The sequence below is a fragment of the Bombina bombina genome, chromosome 8 (assembly GCF_027579735.1).
Source record: "Bombina bombina isolate aBomBom1 chromosome 8, aBomBom1.pri, whole genome shotgun sequence".
In the NCBI taxonomy this organism is placed as follows: domain Eukaryota; kingdom Metazoa; phylum Chordata; class Amphibia; order Anura; family Bombinatoridae; genus Bombina; species Bombina bombina.
The window spans coordinates 244,393,018-244,416,724 of NC_069506.1; the positions used below are offsets into that span (position 1 = coordinate 244,393,018).

At 37.6% G+C, this 23,707-nt stretch overlaps 1 protein-coding gene across 1 annotated transcript in view; it reads left to right on the top strand.

The window, feature by feature from the left end:
• IGLON5 (IgLON family member 5) overlaps window positions 1–23,707 on the top strand; it is a 658,759-nt gene that overhangs the window by 488,050 nt on the left and 147,002 nt on the right. The window contains exon 3 of the mRNA XM_053691231.1: window positions 5,721–5,953. Coding sequence (XP_053547206.1) covers window positions 5,721–5,953 — 233 coding nt within the window. The remainder of the gene's footprint in view (window positions 1–5,720; window positions 5,954–23,707) is intronic.

Sequence of the window (23,707 nt, forward strand, 5' to 3'; positions counted from 1 at the left end):
TTATTAAGTAATAGTAACCACAATGTTTGAATTAGTTTTCTATTTATCACTGTGCAAATAGCGCTGTATGGAAACCTTTTAGATAATCCTAAATTCCACACAGCCTTGTTTGGACAGTCTCTTTAATTTCCTGTTTCTGCCTCTGATTATCCTCTTCAGGAAAGGCAAATAAGGGAAAACTTAAGTTAAAACATGGTGGCCCCCATTACTTTATTACTTTTTCAGAGTTAAATTACAGAAAAATGGGACAAAATAAATCATGAAAGTATACTGCAACATTTAACTATTGTGATTAAACAATTTATATTATAATATCATAATGTTTAATATCTCTTTAGTTTTTGCTTTGAAATGTCCCTTTAAATAGATTATTTAAAAAGGAAGCTTTTATTCACTGTTGGCACACTTTTCTAAAAACATTTATCCTACAAATATTTATACACAAAAACTTAGATAACACAAGTGGCCTAGGGTTTTTTATGTATTGTGTTATAATCACAGAATGTTCACTTCACATACTGTAACTACAGAATCACAACCAACTAGGACAAGAGATCCCATGTGAGTAGGAACACTGAGTTCTGTTTCAAAATGTATGTGCAGTGTAATTAAATAACTCAAAATATATAACAGATACAGCGTGATAACCACAACATATACGTTAGCAAAACTGACCATTTTTACTGCCTACATTCATAGCTGTTTTTCAATTACTTCTGCCCCAACTGACTGTGGCAGTGATGTCATTGGGTGACCTTGACAGTACATTACCCATCACTATATGTTATACTTGTTCAGCTCTCTTGTGTTAAAAGCTTGTGTCCTTAGTCAACACAATACCAGACCCTCCCCTAAAGCATATGGGAAAACACTAGCTAATCAAATTGCTGTACATTCAAAACTACTGTTAACCCCTTGGTTGCCATTGTGTTGCAGCCTTCCCTGGCAGCCAAAACATACCTTGCAAAAATGGCATCCAAGTGGAAAAGGGGTTAATTTCTTCAATGATTTATATGTCCATCTCACAGTAATCATAAATACATTATGATCTCTCCACGGGCGTATTTCCAGATCAATCTTGACATGTTGAGACTATGATGTCTTATCTGGGGAGTGCTATTATAAAAAGGAATTCCTCCCTTAGGAATAGACACACAAGAAAATAGAAAAATTGGCTTTTAAAAAAAGGATACTTATGTAACAGGAACATTTCTGAAGGCTAATGTTACATAAGTGCACGTTGTTTTTCTTTCTCTTCAAATTTATCAGATTAGTTTAATGAAAACTGTGAGAAATATACAGAGATTCAGTAATACAATCATGGGCAAAGGGTGCATGTGTGCTGTTGCTATCAGTGCCACAGCAACTATAGACCTCATCTGACTAGATAGAGAGATAGATAGATTAGATGATAGATAGATAGATATAGATGGATAGAGATAGATAGATATAGATAGATAGATTTGATAGATGATATATATATATATATATATATATATATATATATAAAAAGATATGGATACAAATATATATATATATAAATATATATATTTATATATATATATATATATATATATATATATATATACACACACATACACAAACACTGTATATACAGCACACTATTTTAAACTTACCATTTGTCTTCTATTATCTAATTTGCTTTGTCCTCATTGGTTTAACAATGTGTTCAGCTAGCTCCCAGTAGTGTATTGCTGCTCATTTAATAAAGGATACCATACAGATGAAGAAAAATGAATAGTATATGTAAATTGGAAAACTTTTTTAAAAATCTTTGCTCTGTCTGAAGAATGAAAATTAAAATATTGTGTTTGGTCCCTTTAATTGAACATAGTAAGATTGATAGATAGATAGATAGATAAATAGATAGATGATAGATAGATAGATCGATGATAGATAGATAGATAGATAGATAGATAGATAATAGATAGATAGATAGATAGATAGATAGATAGATAGATAGATAGAGAAAAATGTTTTATAAGATTATTTTAAATACTCACTTAAAGATATATTGAACAGAAAATAAACCTCTCAATAAAATATTTAATTTAGAAAAATAAATCAACATTGCAATATACATACATTATTTAGTCTGTTTTTGCTGTAATGGATAGTGCAGCGAGCACACTCATTGCGTTTGTATTGGGGTAAATAAAGTTTTGCCCTCAAGCTCTAAAAGGTAGCGCTTTTTAAGACCTGAAGTAAACCATTATGATAATTAGTAAAGCACAGAACTATGTGAAACCCCCACTACTTGCAAACCATTGGCTTAGCAGCTCAGCTCTATAGAAATATACAACATGAATTTTACTGTGTGCCCCCATAGAAGTCTGTTAAATGACAGATTTAGTGCACCCACACTATCTGAAATAGCGCTAATATTTGTGTGCACCCCTTGTAATCTAGCCATTAGTGTCTAATGCCCCTTAAACAGAAAACTTCTGCTATACTCTGTTACCCAGACAGTACATGCAAGAACAATTGCAAAAAGACTATATAACTGTTCCCAGAATCTTTTCATTTAACAAAATCTGGTTCAAAATTCTGATTTTCAAACGGTTATGGTGCCCCCCCCATAACCGTTTGAAAATCACACGGGGGGATTCAGTGTTTAATTTTAAAACTTCCAATAATGTGTTGTTGTTTTTTTAAGTTTTTGCCTTTCAGAAAAACTTTATACTTATATATGATCAATAAAAAAATAAGTAAAAATAATTTTTTTAACAGGTTGGTTACAATATATTTTTACCCTATGTGTTGATTCTTAGGGGCAGATTTATCAAATGTCGTGCGGACATGATTCACTGTAGCGAATCATGTCCGCTCGACATCACTAAATGCCAACAGCATACGCTGTCAGCATTTATCATTGCACAAGCATTTATGTTGAAATGCTTGTGCAATGCCACACCCTGCACATTCACGACCAATTGGCCGCTAGCAGGGCGTTTCAATCACCCTGATCGTATATCTGATCAGGATGATTGCTGTCCACCACCTCAGAGTTAGCGGACGAGTTAAGGAGTAGTGGCCTTAAGACCGCTGCTTCTTAAATCCTGTTTCCAGCAAGTCGGAAGGCTTGCGTGGAATTAGCTGCATCCGCTGCTTGATAAATCGCCCCCTTAGGGTTAAGAGAATTCAAACTAAGAACCTTATAAATAGAATCCCATCTCTGAAGCTACCTGAACTGTGCATATGACCTAGATCGTTATCTGATCTAAACAGCAAAATCAGTTTCTTAAAATAGGTTTTTCAAATTAAATTATTTTTCAAACTTCATATTCCAAACTTGGGAAGAGGCCATACAGCCAAATGTATTTATCAGGCATGTGGACAACACACATTTTTATTTTCTATCAGAATGAAAACATTTTAAATAAAATTATTTTGAAATATATAGGCTGATTGCTCTGAAACTAAAAATAAATATAAAACAATTTTTCAAAGGCATTTCAGCCAAATGTTTTAGTACAATCTATAATATTCTTAAAAATTCTGATTTAAAAATAAATACATCCAGAGTTAGAAGAATTTGAATCAGTCTGTGCGGACTGTAGAATAGTCCCCAGCATTTCAATCTACTTTTGTAAAAGCCCACTTAAAGGGACATGAAAACCCAAAATTAAATTTTCATGACTCAGACAGAGCATACCATTTTAAACAACTTTCCAATTGACTTCCATTATAAACTTTGCTTCATTTTCTTGGTATCCTTTGTTGAAGAAGCAGCAATGTACCACTGGAAGCTAGCTGAACACACCTGGTGAGCCAATGGCTGGAGGGATATGTGTGCAGCCACCAATCAGCAGCTAGCACACAGAAGTGCATTGCTGCTCATTAGCCTACCTAGATACACTTCAACAAAAAGAATGAAATGGGCTGCAACAACTAATCGGTAAGTTTGATCATAAAAATAGTTGTCAACAAATCTCATTATCAATTAGGTGGTCAGCGATTAGTTGGTCAGTTGCACAGCACCAGCTGCTTTAATCTGATGATCTACTGCAACTAAGAGTGTGCAAAAAAAATTTAATTTATTTATTTTTTTAATCTTTTTTCTATCCGATTAATCGGACAATAATCATCCGATTAATCGGATAGAAAAAATAATAATAAATAAAAATGTTTGCACAATACCATGTGCAGGAGTTCATCGGATTGAAGCAGCTGGTGCTGTGCAATTAACCAACTAATCGCTGACCACCTAATTGATAATGAGATTCTTTGGCAACTATTTTTATGAACAATCTTACCGATTAGTTGTTGCAGCCCTAAGAAGCAAATTAGATAATAGAAGTAAAGTGGTACGTTTTTTAAAATTGTCAAAAACTGTCAAAAATAATGTTCATCCAAGTTGGTCATTATATTATGTTGTAACAAGCAATTTAAATATATATATATATATTTGAATATGGGCTTGTATAGTTTTTTTTTGTTTTTTTTTGGGTGGTGGAGATTGTTTGGAAGAGGCCATACATCCGATTTTTTTTGCCTATTAGTTTGGACCCACTTCCATGAATAATGTGGAACATTAGAACAAAACTTTCAGTTGGAGGATAAAGTATAAGATGTAGAAATGGTGGTAGATATCAACATTCTTAGTTGAACTAGGTCTGTGGTCTCACTGATTCAGTTTCCTCTTAAAGGAACACAAAAGTCACAGTAATGAATCTTTGCAAAAATGCCTCTTATGTCAACTTTTAAAGTACACATGACTTGTGCTGAATTGAGCTGCCTGCACACACTTACTACTTTTATGTATGCTTCTTGGAATATGATTGCATGAGGTCTCCAACACCTGCATTAAAGGGACACTAAACACGCTAAATACATTTCATGCACCTCTCTCTAATTATGGGTGCTGCCATTTTGGAACTTAGGTTACACTGCAGGTATCTGAAGGAGAGTTGCTGCACATGTGCACACAGGTCAGCACTGGAATATAGTGATAGCTAGATTTCAATATGGCAGCACTCATGACTAGAGGAAGACAAGGAATAACCTCAAAATGATGCTTTTAAAATGTATTTAGTGTTTTATGTCCCTTTAAGAAAATGCCAGTTTCAATAGCCCATCCACCATCTATAGCAAGTCCCATGCATGTTAACAAAATGTCACTCAAGAAGCAACATTTTTTCAAATTGATGTATATTGTAAAACTGCTTCTTATTGCATTTGAAATGCCCTGCGCTGTGCAATTCAATAAGACCTTTATATCCCATTAAGTGATTATTTGTTTTAGATTTAAATTCTTTGTAAGTGGTGTATCCTTAATGTGACTGATCATATTAGAAAAAATTCTTTATGCTTAGGATTCCCTGTAGACGTGGTGAAAATATTCATTATGCATTGTTTTGCAGTTCAAAGACACACTCCTTGAAAAGCCTTGTACGTCTTGTTTATTGTTTCTCTTTTGCTGTAGCCAGTTAGAAGCAGATATAAATAAAGTGCTACAAAGTGGAAAAAACAACAATATTCTGATGTAAATTACAGGAAAGTCAGGTAAAATAAACAATGAAGTGCATTGCTTCACAGTTGTTTCACTATCTCAATCAAGGCTTTTATGGGGAATTAGATTTTGAGGCTAACATCAGTATTTGCTCCCTGGAGACATTTTTATTATATAGCTTTGTTGATAAAGTTAAAAAAAAATGATATATAAAAAATACATTTACATTCTTCATTGTATTTTTCAGCTGTTTCATTGATGACCAAGTAACACGAGTGGCCTGGCTAAACCGCTCCAACATCCTCTATGCAGGGAATGACAAGTGGTCCATAGACCCCCGTGTCCAGCTGCTCACAAACACCAAGTCTGAATTCAGCATCCTTATCAATAAGGTGGATGTAGCTGATGAGGGACTATATACGTGCTCCTTCCAGACGCAGGACAAGCCACACACCTCTCAGGTCTATCTCATTGTGCAAGGTAATAGCAGAACATCTGTCACATGTTTTGTAGCATATATTCTGTCACATGTTTACATCTCTCTGTATTCCTGGTCCATCTTACTCTTCTGCAGACTATCTCAATGTACTGTGTGCATCATGTCATCCATTCTAAGTGATTATAAAAGTGTGCTAGCACGTGTGATTGAGTGCATGTGTGCAGACCTCCCAACTATCTCAGGTTCTACAGAATTGTCTTGGGTCTATTCCACTTCCAACTCACAGCTTCTTGGTGTCCTGCTTTTCAAGGGCGCCCCAGCCAGCTCTGCACCTGGCTGTGACACCTCCAATAAAGCCCATGACACAGCTCATCCTGCCTACAACCTGACTGTGACCACGCATCTCTCTTCCTCCCACAGAACACCAGTGGGCCGCTGCCCAAAAGTTCCCTAACCTACCTATCCCAGGAAGCGTAAATTGTGTGTGAGCATGCATACGCGTGTGATTGTGTGTTTATGTGTGCACATCTTGGAGCATATTTATCAAGCTCCGAATGGAGCTTGATGCCCCGTGTTTCTGGCAAGCCTGCAGGCTCGCCAGAAACAGCAGTTATGAAGCAGCGGTCACAAAGACCGCTGCACCATAACCTGTCTGCCTGCTCTGAGACAGACATCGCCGGAAATCAACCTGATCGAGTATGATCGGGATGATTGACATCCCCCTGCTGGCGGCCTATTGGCCGCGAGTCTGCAGGGGGCGGCGTTGCACCAGCAGCTCTTGTGAGCTGCTGGTGCAATGCTGAATACGGCAAGCGTATTGCTCGCCGTATTCAGCGAGGTCTGTCGGACCTGATCCGCACTGTCGGATCAGGTCCGACAGACCTTGATAAATAGAGGCCCTTGTCCGTATATTAGATGACTGATCCCCTTCATTTCTAATGCCTGTTTGCAGCTGCACTAGTTAATTAATTATTAAAAAAAGGTAACTTAATTTTAAAAAAATCAATCAGATTTCCTGTGTTTTAAATCATTTTTGTTTTGTTGTTTGTTTATCATTAAACCTTCTTAAATATTTTCTCAAGCCAGCCTTGTCGGGTCGTTAATGACAAAGCTGAAACAGTATTTCTCGGATTGTAGAGCAAGATAGGTCTCTTCAATTCTGCTCAGATCTCCGGGAAAACATTAAACATGCCCAATTAATGCCTTCTTCAGCCTTTCTCCAGCATTGCGAGACCTATTTTATTTAGCAAATAAAACATGTTTAAATTTTACCTCTTTAAATTTGTATTTGTACACACACTACAGAAAATGTAAAATGGGATTTATAAAGTGAATCAGCTCATATTTTATTGGGTACAATGCAGAACTTAGTGCAATGTGTACTTTATACATTTTATATCTTGTATTTTATCATTTTGTATAGCAGTGTCTTAACCAAAACAGATTCAAATTAGTTCTTAGTGGAAATTAGCAAATATTTTGACTTCTCAATTGTATAACAGATGTTCCCTTTGCCTTTCTAATGTTTCCATAGAATAAATGTTAAAGGGCAAAGTCGAGTGCAAAAAAAACTTTCATGATTTAAATATGGAATGTAATTTTAAACAACTTTCCAATTTACTTGTATCACTAATTGTGCTTTGTTCACTTGGTATTCTTAGTTGAAAGCTAAACCTAGGAGGTTGATATGCTAATTTCTTAGACCTTGAAGACTGCCTCTAATCTGAATGCATTTTGACCACTAGAGGGCATTAGTTCATGTGTTTCATATAGATAACATTGAGCTCATGCACATGAAGGTACCCTGCAGTGAGAACTGATTGGCTAAAATGCAAAACTGTCAAAAGAAATGAAATAAGGGGGCAGTTTGCAGAAGCATAGATGCAAGGTAATCACAGAGGTAAAAAGTGTATTTCTATAACATTGTTGGTTATGCAAAACTGGGGAATGGGTAATAAAGGGATTATCTTTCTTTTTAAACAACAAAAATTCTGGTGTTGACTGTCCCTTTAACATTCAAATATTACATTTGAAGGTTGATTCCTGTACAAGCGCCTGTTACCTGCTGGCTGAGAACAGGTTTCCTAGCTGGCAACCTTGTCGGTCTATCAAATGATAATTATTTTAATGCTATATTCAATAAAGGGCAAAACATACTGTTTCAGAAAATTAGAAATATCAAAAGTTCTGCAATAAAAAAGGCATTTAAACATGAACAAATGCGGCTAACGCTAATCATTTTTAATGAATGTGTTTAAATATTCACCCATTCTTCATAATATGATATGTAACCTACAACATTTTAAATATAACATTATTAAGTATGTGCTACGTTGTGATAGCTTGTGTTGTTTCACCTTTGGCCTGATGATTTAAACGGATGGAGACGCTCGCAGAGGCTGTTGCGAGATGCTTCCTATAGAAAGTAATGGAGTTTGCTAGAAAGCGAGAGTTTACAGGGATCAGGGGACACAATTTCAACACCTTTTATTTGGGGGGAAAAAACAGCGAGACTACAGGGGGGAAATGAAATCACGTCAGACTCTTGTGGAACTCTATGCCATCGTTCCACAAGACTCTCCCCTAGTTTTGAAAACTTAAAGGGCCATAATACCCAAATGTTTAAACACTTGAAAGTGATGCAGCATAGCTGTAAAAAGCTGATTAGAAAATATCACCTGAACATCTCTATGTAAAAAAGAAAGATATTTTACCTCAAAAGTTCCTCAGTAGCCACCTCCCATTGTAAAGGATTTCTAAGCAGCATATTAGTATGTCTGTCCCGGGACAACTGAAAGGATGAGCATCGTGCACTCTCATATTATTTCACCAATCAGGTAAAGGAAGCTTACTATGAAATCTCATGAGAGTTAAGTCAAATCTCATGAGATCACAGTAAGAGTTCATGACCTCAGCACTGCTGATGCTGATTGGCTGCTGTTCATTTCATCATTTTTTTAAATTTGTTTACCTGCAGCTGGGAGCAGGTGAGTATAACTTTTTACACAGAACTTACTCTGCTGAGCTGAGGAAATTGTGAGGTAAAATATCTTCCTTTTTTACATAGAGATGCTCAGGTGATATTTTCCTGTCAGCTTCTTACAGTTATACTGCATCAGTTTCAAGTGATTTAGCATATGAGTATTATGTCCCTTTAAAGCACTCACTAAAGACTCTTCTGTTCAGGGATGCATACAACCTACACTAACCTTTCCTAATAACAGTTCCTCTCCTCCATTGCTATTCGCCATGAACCCCCTTAGAATGTAAGCCTAAGAGCCCAACTGTTTGCAGATCACCTTCATAAAAGCTGACTACAACAGTGCAACTCTAGGCAGGGCCCTCTACTCATTTGATCCTTATAATTGCTACCTTGTATGTCGCCTATGTTTATAGCGCTGCAGAATCTGTTGACGCTCTACAAATAACCGATAATAATAACAACCTGGCCAAGAAATTTTCATCTACTCCCATGGAACGCCTCTGTTCAGTTCACTAGCAGAAGCAGGGAAACTCATTTTACAATAAGGATGATAAAACACTTTGCATTCTGTATTATAAACACATGCATGTGCAGTGTAGTTTGATTACGATTTCTACTGTGCGCCTTAAGTAGTCTTTTCCTGAGTATTCAAAACAAATTTAAATTTTTCCATTAAAGGAACAGTAAACCACTTATAATTACAAGACAATTCTGTTGTGTTGCTATAGAATAACAACATTCACGTTTTTATGTTTTTAAAACAATTTAAAATACTTTTTACTGCAATTATTTGTGTGTGGCTTATTATAATGTATGCATTGCCTTCACATGCTTAAAGGGACAATCTACTCCAGAATTTGTATTGTTTAAAAAGATAGATAATTCCTTTATTACCCATTCCCCAGTTTTGCATAACCAACACAGTTATATTAATATACTTTTTTCCTCTGTGATTACCTTGTACCTAAGCCTCTGCCGATTGTCCACTTATTTCAGTTCTTTTAAGAGACTTCCATTTTAGTCAGTCAGTGCTGACTTATAAATAACTCCATGGGAGTGAGCACAATGCTATCTATATAGCACACATGAACTAGCGTTGGCTAGCTGTGAAAAGCTCTCAATATGCACTGAGATAAGAAGCGGTCTTCAAGAGCTTAGAAATTATCATATGAACCTACCTAGCTTTAGCTTTCAACAAAGAATATCAAGAGAGCAAACCAAATTTGATGATAAATGTAAATTGGAAAGTTGTTTAAAATGACATGCCCTATCTGACTCATGTTAGACTATCCCTTTAAATGCAGGGAAAATCCATTTGAAAAATGCACTGTAAACGTAAAAATTGCAACAGGGGCACCATAATAGTGAAAGATTTTTTTGTGAATCTCACAAGCCCAGAGAGCTTTCGATCACCAAGTTTCTTGTCATTTTAAATTGTTGTGAACTCCTCTATGCAGGTTACAGAACATTGATTGTAAGTTTCACCTTTTATAAATTCTGTAAGTTATTTTGCAGACCTGGCATTTCTCATTGGAACAGTTCAGTAAGATAAAAACAAGCTTTATTGCATTAAGCCAGTATGTATCAGTACCTATTATCCAGAGGCTTTCTAAGGCCAGGATGTGAAGGTGAATAGAGGGAAGTTTCCTACAGGTGTTTGTGGGTGAAGCTGCGACTGGGGGAATGGGGCATTGGTATTCCTTGGGTGGGGAGGACACCACTTGTGTATGGTTGTGGGAGTCAGGGAAGGATGTAGTTAAAGCCACGGTAGTCCATGGTTTCGCTCTGGAAACCAGTGCATTTTCACTGAAGAACAGTGAGAGAGACAACTGGTTAAAGGGACGCTAAGCCCAATGTTTTTGTCTTTTATGATTCAGATAGAGCAAGCAATTGTAAGCAGCTTTCTAATTTACTGCTTTTATCAATTTTTTTTCGTTCTCTTGCTATCTTTATTTGAAAAAGCAGGAATCTAAGCTAAGGAGCCGGCCCAGTTTTGGTTCAGCACCCTGTGTAGCGCTTGCTGATTGGTGGCTACATTTTGGAGTAAATTAGAAAGTTGCTTAAAATTGTCTATCTGAATCATGAAAGAAAAAAATTGAGTTTAGTATCCCTTTAAAGCTCATGACCTGTGGTAATGCCACGATATACAGGATGGCTATCTAGTTTAGTTCAGGAATGTGTCTAGTTTAGTTATGGTAGGTGTCTATTTTATTTCTGGAATGTGTCTAGTTTAGTTCTGAAATTTGTCTAGATTAGTTCAGGAATGTGTCTAGTTTAGTTCTGGAATGTGTCTAGTTTAGTTCTGGAATATGTCTAGTTTAGTTCTGGAGTGTGTCTAGTTTAGTTCAGGAATTTGTCTAGTTTAGTTCTGGAATGTGTCTAGTTTAGTTCAGGAATTTGTCTAGTTTAGTTCTGAAATTTGTCTAGTTTAGTTCTGGAATTTGTCTAATTTAGTTCTAGAATGTGTGTAGTTTAGTTCTGGAATATGTCTAGTTTAGTTCTGCATTGTGTCTAATTTAGTTCAGGAATGTCTCTAGTTTTGTTCTGGAATGTGTCTAGTTTATTTCTGGAATATGTCTAGTTTAGTTAAGGAATTTGTCTAGTTTAGTTGTGGAATTTGTCTAGTTTAGTTCTGGAATGTGTCTAGTTCAGCATTTTGTCTAGTTTAGTTCTGGAATGTGTCTAGTTTAATTCTGGAATTTGTATGAGTAGTTTTGGAATCAGATTAGTTTAGTTCTGGAATTTGTCTAGTTTAGTAGAGCTGTGCCTGTCCGTGAGAGGATCTGTGATAAGTACTGTATGTGCTATTTCTAACTAAAAGATTAAAACTAAAGTATTTTGTCTACTTTTGCAAATAATTTATTTGGGGAACAGATAACATATGCTGGGATAAGACAATATTACACATATATGTATAGGGTGTGCTGTGTCCCTGTATGTGTGTGCGTGTGTGTCACTGTCTATGTGTATGTGTTTAGTTCTGGAATTTGTCTAGTTTAGTTCAGGAAATTGTCTAGTTTAGTTCTGGGATTTGTCTAGTTTAGTTCAGGAATTTCTCTAGTTTAGTTCTGGAATTTGTCTAGTTTAGTTCAGGATTTTGTCTAGTTCAGTTCGGGAATTTGTCTAGTTTAGTTCAGGAATTTGTCTAGATTAGTTCTGGACTGTGTCTAGTTTAGCTCAGGAATTTGTCTAGTTTAGTTCTGGAATTTTCTAGTTTAGTTCAGGAATTTGTCTAGTTTAGTTCAGGAATTTGTCTTGTTTAAAACTGCAATGTTTCTAGTTTAGTTCTGCAATTTGTCTTGTTTAGTTCTGGAATGTGTCTAGTTTTGTTCTGGCATGTGTCTAGTTTAGTTCTGGAATGTGTCTAGTTTAGTTCTGGAATGTGTCTAGTTCAGTTCTGGGATTTGTCTAGTTTAGTTCTGCGATTTGTCTAGTTTATTTCTGAAATTTGTCTAGTTTAGTTCTGAAATTTGTCTAGTTTAGTTCTTGAATGTGTCTAGTTTAGTTCTGGAATTTGTCTAGTTAAGTTCTGGAATGTGTCTAGTTTAGTTCTGAAATTTGTCTAGTTTAGTTCTGGAATTTGTCTTGTTTAGTTCTAGAATGTGTCTAGTTTAGTTCAGGAATGTGTCTAGTTTAGTTCTGGAATGTGTCTAGTTTAGTTCAGGAATTTGTCTAGTTCAGTTCTGGAATTTGTCTAGTTTAGTTCTGGAATATGTCTAGTTCAGTTCTGGAATTAGTCTAGTTTAGTTTTGGAATATGTCTAGTTCATTTCTGGAATTTGTCTAGTTTAGTTCTGGGACGTGTCTAGTTTAGTTCTGGGACGTGTCTAGTTTAGTTCTGGAATGTGTCTAGTTTAGTTCTGGAATTTGTATGGTTAGTTTTGGAATTAGATTAGTTTAGTTCTGGAATTTCTCTAGTTTAGTAGAGCTGTGCCTGTCTGTGAGAGGGTCTGTGATAAGTATGTGTTTTATTTCTAACTAAAAGATTAAAACTAAAGTATTTTTATCTACTTTTGCAAATAAATTATTTGTCTAGTTTAGTTCTGGAATGTGTCTAGTTTAGTTCAGGAATTTGTCTAGTTTAGTTCTGAAATTTGTCTAGTTTAGTTCTGGAATTTGTCTAATTTAGTTCTAGAATGTGTGTAGTTTAGTTCTGGAATATGTCTAGTTTAGTTCTGCATTGTGTCTAATTTAGTTCAGGAATGTCTCTAGTTTAGTTCTGGAATGTGTCTAGTTTATTTCTGGAATATGTCTAGTTTAGTTAAGGAATTTGTCTAGTTTAGTTGTGGAATTTGTCTAGTTTAGTTCTGGAATTTGTATGAGTAGTTTTGGAATCAGATTAGTTTAGTTCTGGAATTTGTCTAGTTTAGTAGAGCTGTGCCTGTCCGTGAGAGGATCTGTGATAAGTACTGTATGTGCTATTTCTAACTAAAAGATTAAAACTAAAGTATTTTGTCTACTTTTGCAAATAATTTATTTGGGGAACAGATAACATATGCTGGGATAAGACAATATTACACATATATGTATAGGGTGTGCTGTGTCCCTGTATGTGTGTGCGTGTGTGTCACTGTCTATGTGTATGTGTTTAGTTCTGGAATTTGTCTAGTTTAGTTCAGGAAATTGTCTAGTTTAGTTCTGGGATTTGTCTAGTTTAGTTCAGGAATTTCTCTAGTTTAGTTCTGGAATTTGTCTAGTTTAGTTCAGGATTTTGTCTAGTTTAGTTCGGGAATTTGTCTAGTTTAGTTCAGGAATTTGTCTAGATTAGTTCTGGAATGTGTCTAGTTTAGCTCAGGAATTTGTCTAGTTTAGTTCTGGAATTTTCTAGTTTAGTTCAGGAATTTGTCTAGTTTAGTTCAGGAATTTGTCTTGTTTAAAACTGCAATGTTTCTAGTTTAGTTCTGCAATTTGTCTTGTTTAGTTCTGGAATGTGTCTAGTTTTGTTCTGGCATGTGTCTAGTTTAGTTCTGGAATGTGTCTAGTTTAGTTCTGGAATGTGTCTAGTTCAGTTCTGGGATTTGTCTAGTTTAGTTCTGCGATTTGTCTAGTTTATTTCTGAAATTTGTCTAGTTTAGTTCTGAAATTTGTCTAGTTTAGTTCTTGAATGTGTCTAGTTTAGTTCTGGAATTTGTCTAGTTAAGTTCTGGAATGTGTCTAGTTTAGTTCTGAAATTTGTCTAGTTTAGTTCTGGAATTTGTCTTGTTTAGTTCTAGAATGTGTCTAGTTTAGTTCAGGAATGTGTCTAGTTTAGTTCTGGAATGTGTCTAGTTTAGTTCAGGAATTTGTCTAGTTCAGTTCTGGAATTAGTCTAGTTTAGTTTTGGAATATGTCTAGTTCATTTCTGGAATTTGTCTAGTTTAGTTCTGGGACGTGTCTAGTTTAGTTCTGGGACGTGTCTAGTTTAGTTCTGGAATGTGTCTAGTTTAGTTCTGGAATTTGTATGGTTAGTTTTGGAATTAGATTAGTTTAGTTCTGGAATATCTCTAGTTTAGTAGAGCTGTGCCTGTCTGTGAGAGGGTCTGTGATAAGTATGTGTTTTATTTCTAACTAAAAGATTAAAACTAAAGTATTTTTATCTACTTTTGCAAATAAATTATTTGGGGAACAGATAACATATGCTGGGATAAGACAACATTACACAGATCTGTATAGGGTGTGCTGTGTCACTGCATGTGTGTGCTTGTGTGCCTATGTGTATGTGTGTTCTTTCTGTGTCACTGTATGTGTTTGCTTGTGTGTCTATGTGTATGTGTGTTCTTTCTGTATCACTCTATGTGTGTGCCTGTGTGTCTATGTGTAGGTGTATTCTTTTTGTGTCACTGCATGTGTGTGCTTGTGTGCCTATGTGTATGTGAGTTCTTTCTGTGTCACTGTATATGTGTGCTTGTATGTCTATGTGTATGTGTGTTCTTTCTGTGTCACTGTATGTGTGTGCTTGTGTGTCTATGTGTATGTGTGTTCTTTCTGTGTCACTGTATGTGTGTGCTTGTGTGTCTATGTGTATGTGTGTTCTTTCTGTGTCACTGTATGTGTGTGTTTGTGTGTTCTTTCTGTGTCACTGTATGTGTGTGCTTGTGTGTCTATGTGTTTGTGTGTTCTTTCTGTGTCACTGTATGTGTGTGCTTGTGTGTCTATGTGTATGTGTGTTCTTTCTGTGTCACTGCATGTGTGTGCTTGTGTGTCTATGTGTTTCTGAGTTCTTTATGTGTCACTGTATGTGTGTGCTTGTGTGTCTATGTGTATGTGTGTTCTTTCTGTGTCACTGCATGTGTGCTTGTGTGTCTATGTGTTTCTGAGTTCTTTCTGTCTCACTGTATGTGTGTGCTTGAGTGTCTATGTGTATTTGTGTTTTTTCTGTGTCACTGTATGTGTGTGCTTGTGTGTCTATGTGTATGTGTGTTCTTTATGTGTCACTGTATGTGTGTGCTTGTGTGTCTATGTGTAGGTGTGTTCTTTCTGTGTCACTGCATGTGTGCTTGTGTGTCTATGTGTTTCTGAGTTCTTTCTGTGTCACTGTATGTGTGTGATTGTGTGTCTATGTGTATGTGTGTTCTTTATGTGTCACTGTATGTGTGTGCTTGTGTGTCTATGTGTTTCTGAGTTCTTTCTGTGTCACTGTATGTGTGCTTGTGTGTCTATGTGTTTCTGAGTTCTTTCTGTGTCACTGTATGTGTGTGATTGTGTGTCTATGTGTATGTGTGTTCTTTATGTGTCACTGTATGTGTGTGCTTGTGTGTCTATGTGTATGTGTGTTCTTTCTGTGTCACTGCATGTGTGCTTGTGTGTCTATGTGTTTCTGAGTTCTTTCTGTGTCACTGTATGTGTGTGATTGTGTGTCTGTGTGTATGTGTGTTGCTTTCTATAACCTAGTATTTTTTGTTCTACATGTATTGCATCTTGTATGTGAAACTGGGCTTCCTAAATGATGTTTTTGATCCTCTCCCTGCAGTCAGAACATGTTTCGTGGGTTGAGTCAGAATGTACGCATTTCATTATGATGTAAGATATGCAATAATAGGCTGTTGCTTTAAGTTATCATCATAGCTCCTGGAATTGTCAGTTCAGAACAATAAGTAGCTAGTGAATTACAGCATATGCTCCAAGTGCTCACCATGGGGATATTGTCTCACTTACTGTGGATAGCAATATAGAAGACTTGTTTACTTCATCTGCTCTAGTACAATATTTATAATGTGGCTGCAATCCTTTCAGACCTATAACAATACATTAGAATACAGACGCTGTATATGCACTGCTGCTGCAGTTTAGGGTTTGTGTGTCTGCTTTGTTGCACATGTGAGTGCAAGCGTGATATGTTACAGAAATGTCTGCTTTGTATTGAGCTGTCTGTCAGCAGAAGTGGTAGCCACAGTAAGGGAATTAACAAAAAAATGCTTATAGCATAGAATCTTGAACATAAAATCAGGCTAATGTAGTCCAGAGCTTATTATCAGAATTTAATTCAATGTTTCCTTTACTTTGCTTAATTGCACAGACCCACCACGGTGTTTAATTAAATAGGAGTCTTAATGAGCTATGTTCAGATAGTAATGGCTTATAAAGAATAAGTTTAGCTTAGGACCATGTATAGGAATGTAACCCTTTAGCAGCCAGAGAAGTCTATAGAGCATTGCATCAGTGGCGTCACTAGGGGGGGGCGGGGGGGGCGGGCCGCACCCGGGTGACACCCACCAGGGGGTGACACCAAAAAAAAAAAAAAAAAAAAAAAAAAATTTTTTTTTTTTTTTTTTTTTTTTAAATTTTATTGAAATTCAAAGAAATACAATGTTGAGATGCATAGATTTTTTTTTATTAGAGGGGCTGGCATTTGCGAACATTGGTGGGACTGGGGAAGATGTAGACACACAATTTTTTTGCCCCTTGAGCCAGTGCTGCAATTTCAACAAATAGTTTTCCCGGCTGCTTTTGCTTGTTTGTACTTTGCTTCTCCCCTGCCCAATTTCGCTATGAATGTTGTGGGCATGCCGTGGGGCTTGCAAAGTTGCGCTGCTAGCCTAAACCTGCCTGCCTATCTGTGCTCATGGCTCAGTGACATGTGGAGCAGTGGAGTCACTCACTGCTGTGCTGTCTCTCTAAACGGGAACTGGCAAATCATGAGGGGATGCCGGGCACCTGACCGCATGACTGTTTGACACTGTCTTTAAAGTGAAGGAGCCACGTATGATGCCCACCAGACCATTACGGTTACGGTACACTAAGTGCACACTGAACAGGTAGGAGGGCGGGCGGGGGTCTGGGGGTGGGCAGAGTGCAGAGGTGATTGGCCATAAGAAGCGGTAGGCACGCGGCCCGGGGCTGTGCACTGACAGACTTAGAACAGAGTCAGAGAGCAGAATTTTCATAGTTTGCACCTAAACCTTTTCTTTAGTGATTTATTTTTAGAGTGCTCTGTTTATCTTTCATTTGATGCTCTGCTGAGCCAGAGAGCAGCTCTAGGCATGAGCTTTATAATTAATGCAGTGCAGTTTACATATTTTGTAAGTGTGTGTCTGAGTTTTTGTGTGTGTGTGTGTCTCAGTGTTTTTGTGTGTGTGTCTGAGTGTGTGTCTCAGTGTTTTTGTGTGTGTGTCTGAGTGTGTTTCCGAGTGTTTGTGTGTGCATCTGAGTATGTTTTAAGTGTGTCTGAGTGTTTGAATGTGTGTTTGCCTGTGTTTTTGTGTGTGTCTGCTTTCTGGGGGGGGGGGGGGTGACACCATAACTTACCGCACCGGGTGACACCAACCCTAGTGACGCCACTGCATTGCATCAAAGCCCTCTTTGGCAAGCAACTGGTTAAAACAGTGCAGCCCATCTTGAAATTGTATAGAAGCCAGTACATGAAATGTGTCATCATCCTTTTCAAATCACTAGTGCTGCTATGACACGTGCAAAATGGAAGCACTGTGGCCAATTGCGAAGTAGTTTTTAATTCGGCCAGCTTTTATAATGGTAGCCATTGTGTATCTGTGGGGGCCCCATCTGGATTTGTGGGAGAGAAGCTGTCAGTCATTCAGCTCCCAGCCCTCCCCCTCTCTCTTACAATCAGCGGTATTGTCAGAGCTCTGAATGGCGTTCTATTGTGGGCTGGGGGGATAATTACAGCCTGACGGTGTTTTTTGGAATGAAAATCGCAAGCTTGTGTGAAGGGCCCAATTCAGCAGAAACTAAGAAAGCCAAGAAATAAAAAAAAAAAAAAAAAAAACAAACATCCCAAACTTTAGAAAGATGTCAGCAGTTTGTTTTCTTCTAAATTCCCCTGAAACGCACAGCTATGCGCAAATCCTTTTTTGTTTTTTGATGTGGCTGGAGAAGCTCAGTATTCATTCCATGCAGTCTCTTTTATTTAACAGGAGGATGAGAGGCACAGTAATTCACGCTTAATAGCGCATTTGCTTTCATTCTTTTCAATAGATATTAGGTGAATGTTAACTAACTGTTCCTGGCAATAATTACGTGTAAGCTGAAATACATACCTTTTGACACTCTTCATTCCCACACACGCGTGTACAAACATATTCACACAAAGAATTAGACCAAGGGAAAATGGACTACAAAGCTATATCATGTGATGAGCCTCCCCGTTGAGTAAAATAACCATAGTCAGCTGCCTATTATGCCTCTAGTGCTTGTTATAAAGTTAGTGTGCTAGACAATCATTTATTTATTATTAATACATTTATTTATAGAGAACTTAATGATTTTTTGCAATCCTATACAAAAGAAAAGAGAAAATACTTGGTACATCAAAATAAATGTAAACATATGAATGCATAACACATTGAGGTTTCTGGTATCAAAAACTAGTGAAGTACTTGAATTTTAAAATAGCCAGAACTTAAAGGGACATTAAACCCAATTTTTTTCTTTCATGTTTCAGATAGAGAATACCATTTTAAACAACTTTCTAATTTACTTCTATTATCTAATTTGCTATATTCTCTTGATATTCTTTCATAAAAAGCATATCTAGATAGGCTCAGCAGCTTCTGATTGGTGGCTGCACATAGATGCCTCACGTGATTGGCTCACCAATGTGCATTGCTATTTCTTTAACAAAGGATATCTAAAGATTGCAGCAAATTAGATAATGGAAGTGAATTGGAATGTTGTTTAAAATTGTATTCTCTATCTGAATCATGAAATAAAAATGTTGGGTTTAGTGGCCCTTTAAACAATATTCTTCATCAAAATAGTACTCTCATTATTTTGATTATTTAAAGGTGCATTCAAGTAATTATTTATATATGTATCTGCAATTAATTGCTACCAAAAAAAAAAAATCTTCTTCATACAAAATAAATGTCTTTTTAAAATAATTCAAATAGTTTTTTTGTCAGAAAAATTGGCATAATTTTGTTTTGTTGTTCAAAAATAGTTTTCTTGAGTCTTGTATATCCTATTTAAATTTGTATAGCCAGCTAGGGAACAATATACAGTAGTTACTGTATGAATCAAGCAATCACTGGGCAGCATGTAGTCGGGTCAGAGAATGCACTCCAGCCTCTCTGAGGCAGTGGACATTTTCTCAGATTTAAATGACAAAAAACACAGTCAAAATAAATAACAAGTTTGTTGCAAGGAGGATTATTTCAGATAGAGCATACAATTTTAGCACATTTTTTAAATGACCAAATTTACCTTTTTATTGGCTTAGGGGTGTGCACATGCCTGGAACATTATATGGCAACAGTTTTGTAAGAATGCTTTTAACAATGTTATCTGTTTGCTGCCATGTAGTGCTCTAGATACATTCACACTTGTTCCTTTTGAATTTAAATAGACAGTCTACTCATTTTTTTATTGTTTAAAAAGATAGATAAAGCCTTTATTATCCATTATCCAGCTTTGCATAAACAACATTTTTTTATTAATATATTTTATAACCTCTAAATTTGCCTATTTCTGAGCCCCAACAGGCCATCCCTTAGCTCAGTGCTTTCTAAATCTTGCACAACAGTCAAGCATTGCTAGTTCATGTGTGCCATATAGATACAGATAACATTGTGCTCACTCCCGTGGAGAAGGATAATGGTTATGCAAGAACCAGCACTGATTGGCTAGACTGCAAGATTGTTAAAAGCACAGAGATAAGGGGCAGACTGCAGTGGCTTAGATACAGGGTAATCATACAGGTAAAAATTATATTAATAGAATCGTATTGGTTATGCAAAACTGGGGAATGGGTATTAAAGGGAAAATCTTTTTTTTTTTACAAAATAACAATTTTCATCTAAAGGGGAGGAGAGTCCACAGCTTTATTCATTACTTTTGGGAAATAAGAACCTGGCTACCAAGAGGAGGCAAAGACACCCCAGCTAAAGGCTTAAATACCTCCCCCACTTCCCTCATCCCCCAGTCATTCTTTGCCTTTCGTCACAGGAGGATGTCAGAGAAGTGCCGAAGATTCGGAGTAGTCTCTTATGGAGGGTAGTACTCTTTGGAATGGGACTGGAGTTTTAAGTAGTTCTGTCAGTCTCTCAGTGAGAGCCTGGATGAAAGTTAGAGTCCGGAGATGCAGGGAGAGTCTTTCTGCGAAACCATCCTGACTCATATTAACAGATCCACAAGCAATCAGCGTTGAAAAGTTTTGCTGCCTGCTTTCTGCACTCAAGTCCATGTTACTGAACATGTACAGCGGTTTTCAATAAAGGTTTTAAGGAGAACTGTAGTGGATATAATGGCTTGGTCAACCAGGTTAACCCTCAACATTCTGAGCAATTATCATAGAAATATAACTTGACCTCTGGGGTCCATAAGATAGACATACGCAAGACCACCTGGAAGGTTGTTAAATTGGTTACAACTAAGTAAAGATTCCATAAAAGTTTATGAGGGTTAAAAGCATGTAACCTTAATGTAGAAGATCTGCCTTTTCATATAAGGGAGTATAATCATGGAGAGGTAAACATGGAGTACACGTTTAAGAAGTTAAACAAGGCTCTACTATACTATGGCTCTACTATACCAGCCCTCCGTACCATATAAGAAAACAAGGATTATGGCAAGGTAATATTAAGAAAACAGCTGCTATTAAATAATTTACCCCTATGAAAATATATACGTTAACTGTTAGACTTAGTGTGCACAAACATCATACTATTAGCAGAGAAACACATGCTGCATGAACACAATGGAGCCATAAAAATTAATCAAGAAAATAAATGAGCAGGTAACATTCCACATTTGACTAACTGATTAACTAAGTGCCTAAAGAGTCCAGAGTTAAGACATGTGATGCTGCTTGTTCTCCGTAGCTCCATGCAGACCCCTAGCACTGACGCATCTCTTACAGCTATAGTATGGTAGAGATATGTAAATATAGCCCCTTCCTAGCTTTACATATAGACATCAGTGCAATGATATACCTTTAGCGTTAATCTTCAATTCTCCATTAGTCCCCTGTGGTCTGGGTCGTCTCTTCAAAGTGGGTCTCTGCGTACACCTCTTCTCTATTAACATAGTCCCCCACGTGAGGCTTGCAAACCCATTCCGTGCATACACGGTTATGCACATTAAGGTAAAATCCCTATATACTATGCAGAGCATAAAGCTGCGCATTGATAACGGTAGCTAGGGGTATTGCAGCAAGTATGAACACTATCCCTTGTAAACCAATGAAGTAACAACAGCAGAGTTAAAGGACTTATTTACAGTATAAGACTAAAACATGACCCATACTATATGTAGGGCCCAAAGTAAACTGTAGGTAGGTTTCTAGCAGAGTGCTGATAATAGTTCTTAGTATAGAGCGTTCGGGTCCTCTTAGTGATCTTAAGTTTAACTATGGCAGAGCCTATATCCTCACACTCCATAAAAGTTCATCACCCTCAGCAGAGGAGTACACCATTAGATTACAGGTATTATGTCGCTAAGCAGGTTTATGGATCTATACCTGGATTGTCCACCGAATAATCTGCCATGCGACAACGGCTTAGGGATAAATTCAGCCTACACCAGTTCTATACTGCTGGCAACGGCTTCTGTAAAAAAGATGCAGCACCTCCCCGGACGGATCTGCCTCTCCTGATTCAGACCCACAGGTCCCAGTTGGATCCTCTGGAGGAGTGCCGTAGGGCTGGAGAAGTGTACTTGCAGGTCTCAGATCACAAGCACTAAAAACAGGTACCTTTGTGATGGAGGTCAGCAAAATCATCCGTGGGTCTAGGCTGTTGTTTACACTCTGCTGCTGTGCCGGCAGCATAGTACCTTTTGCAGTATTCTCCCCCTTGTGTTCAGCGCCATCTATCAATGTGGCTCTCCTCTCCAGGCTGGCCAAGTGCTTCTTCAGTTCGCCGAGCAGCTTATACAAAGTGGTTAGGTCACTATTTGGATAGCTTTCACAATGGAGTGAAGGTTGTGAGCGTGTGGTAGTTAAAGTCTTGGAGTGGGTACATGATAGATTCGGCATGTAGTTCATGTGAAGCTTGCGGCTCTCCTTTAGCCCTTGCACATATATCTTTTAGAGAGGCATATTCCTTGTTGATAATTGCGCACAGCTTATTGTAGTGAGAATCCAGCATGGCTGTGACTTCCTGAAGGATCCGTTTAGAGTCCAGCGCCATATTGAAAGGATAATGCGTTAGTAGTATGCAGAAACGTTATGCCCCTTGTCTCTGAAGGTATCCGTTTAGAGTCCAGCGCCATATTGAAAGGATAATGCGTTAGTAGTATGCAGAAACGTTATGCCCCTTGTCTCTGAAGGTAGTAGTAGTTCTGCTGTCAGGAGTTATGTCCCAAGCTATTCTCCCTTTTTTTTTTACAAGAAGTATCAATGTCTATGCACTGCATACCCGGCTTACTAGATACCGGGGGGGGGGGGGTTGAGAGCCTTTTACTGAAGTAACTGCCTTAGGCCTCAATGCTCCGGATCAATTTCCAAGGGTTATAATACCAATGATTTAGTATCATCCGACACAGTTTGATCTGTAGATTTTTAATATCAAGATGTGGAAGTTGGATGATCTTCTTGGCCACTGATAAAAGGCAGATTATCTGTGATTCCCTTGGAGCAACCGATATTGCTGCCATTCAAGGTGCTGCCCAGAGACACGCCCCATAGGCAAGTTTTTTAAGATAGTCTAGTCCATAAAAAAAGTGCAAGCTATGGAGGACTCTGACACGTTAGAGGGTACTCCCTCTTTAACAAAGTCTCATTCCTGTGTTTATTGTGAGGATGTTCTTGTAGATCAGCCTGCTCAACTATGTTCCACATGCCTTCATAAAGTTGTAACATCTAAAACTAAGAGGATGTGTAGTACTACTGAGCCGTCCACCTCTGAGGGCTCCCCGTCCCATAAGGTGAGTTCCCTGCTTTCATCTCTGAGTGCACATGCAGCACCCCAGGGTCCAACCATTACTCCTACGGGAGAGATTGATTGGCCGTCAGATTTTGCGGATCATCTGCAAACGGCGGTATCAAAAGTGATCCATGCCTTACCATGTTCTGCTAAGCGCAAGCGTATAGCGTATCATGGCGGCCCGGCCCAGGGGTTGTCTACGCCTATGGAAATATCAGAGGCATTATACGATGACAAGGCCCACTCCGACTCTTCCGAGGAGGCTCTTTCTGGGTATTAGTCCATGTCATCTCATCCTCCGGCTGCGGAGGAGCCTGACTTTAGGTTTAGTATGGAGAATTTTGCTGAAGCAAGTGCTTGCTACTCTGGAGGTCCCGGAACCGAAGCTTCCGGAGCAACCTTCAATTCCTAAGCTTGATAAGGTATACGAGGACAGGGTGGTGCCTTAGACCTTCCTGGTTCCTGTTAAGATGGCTAATATTATTAAGAATGAACGGGAGCAGTTAAGTTCTTCCT